Consider the following 572-nt stretch of genomic DNA (forward strand, 5'->3'; position numbering starts at 1 on the left):
AAAAAGTCTCTGACGCCTCTTTGTAATTAGTTCTGTGACAGGCAAAGAAAAGGAGATCCTAATCAGAATCTTAGGGTCTTAAGGCCCCGGGGCTTCCGGAAGAATAAGCCCAGGGCAAACCCCGCCCCTCCTTCTCCATTGTCCAATGGCTTTCCCGGAATTGAGAGGCGGGGTGGGCAAGGCCAAAATGTTGGTAAACTGGGAGCCACGTGCGGGCGCCGAACCCAGCCTGCAGAGATGGGCGCGTGCGTACTGGATAGGCAGCTTTTACGCAAGCGCGCATTATTGGGCGGAAGTTACTTTGCGGTCTGCACGTGGGGTCTCAAATGATGGAGTGGGCGATGCAGGTAGACAAGCAGATTCGCACTGAAACTGGGGCTGAGCCTGAGACTGGGGCTGAGACTGGCCCTCGGGGCCCCGGGTGTAGCCTACGGCACTTTGCCTGTGAACAAAATCTGCTTTCCCGGCCGGATGGTTCGGCGTCTTTCCTGCAAGGTAAGAACCCAGGTCGAGAACGTTGCCAGGGCAATGTTCGCGCATGTCTTGTTTGTTTGGGGGAACGGTAGTGTCCC

At 56.3% G+C, this 572-nt stretch overlaps 1 protein-coding gene across 1 annotated transcript in view; it reads left to right on the top strand.

Annotated features, from left to right (window-relative positions):
* The first annotated feature begins 329 nt into the window (after window positions 1–329).
* The window catches only part of EXOSC5 (exosome component 5), a 15,407-nt gene continuing 15,164 nt past the window's right edge, over window positions 330–572 (top strand). The window contains exon 1 of the mRNA XM_007943139.2: window positions 330–495. Coding sequence (XP_007941330.2) covers window positions 330–495 — 166 coding nt within the window. The remainder of the gene's footprint in view (window positions 496–572) is intronic.

Source organism: Orycteropus afer, unplaced genomic scaffold (assembly GCF_000298275.1).
Source record: "Orycteropus afer afer isolate SDZICR_OR568_19922 unplaced genomic scaffold, OryAfe1.0 scaffold00099, whole genome shotgun sequence".
Taxonomy (NCBI): Eukaryota; Metazoa; Chordata; class Mammalia; order Tubulidentata; family Orycteropodidae; genus Orycteropus; species Orycteropus afer.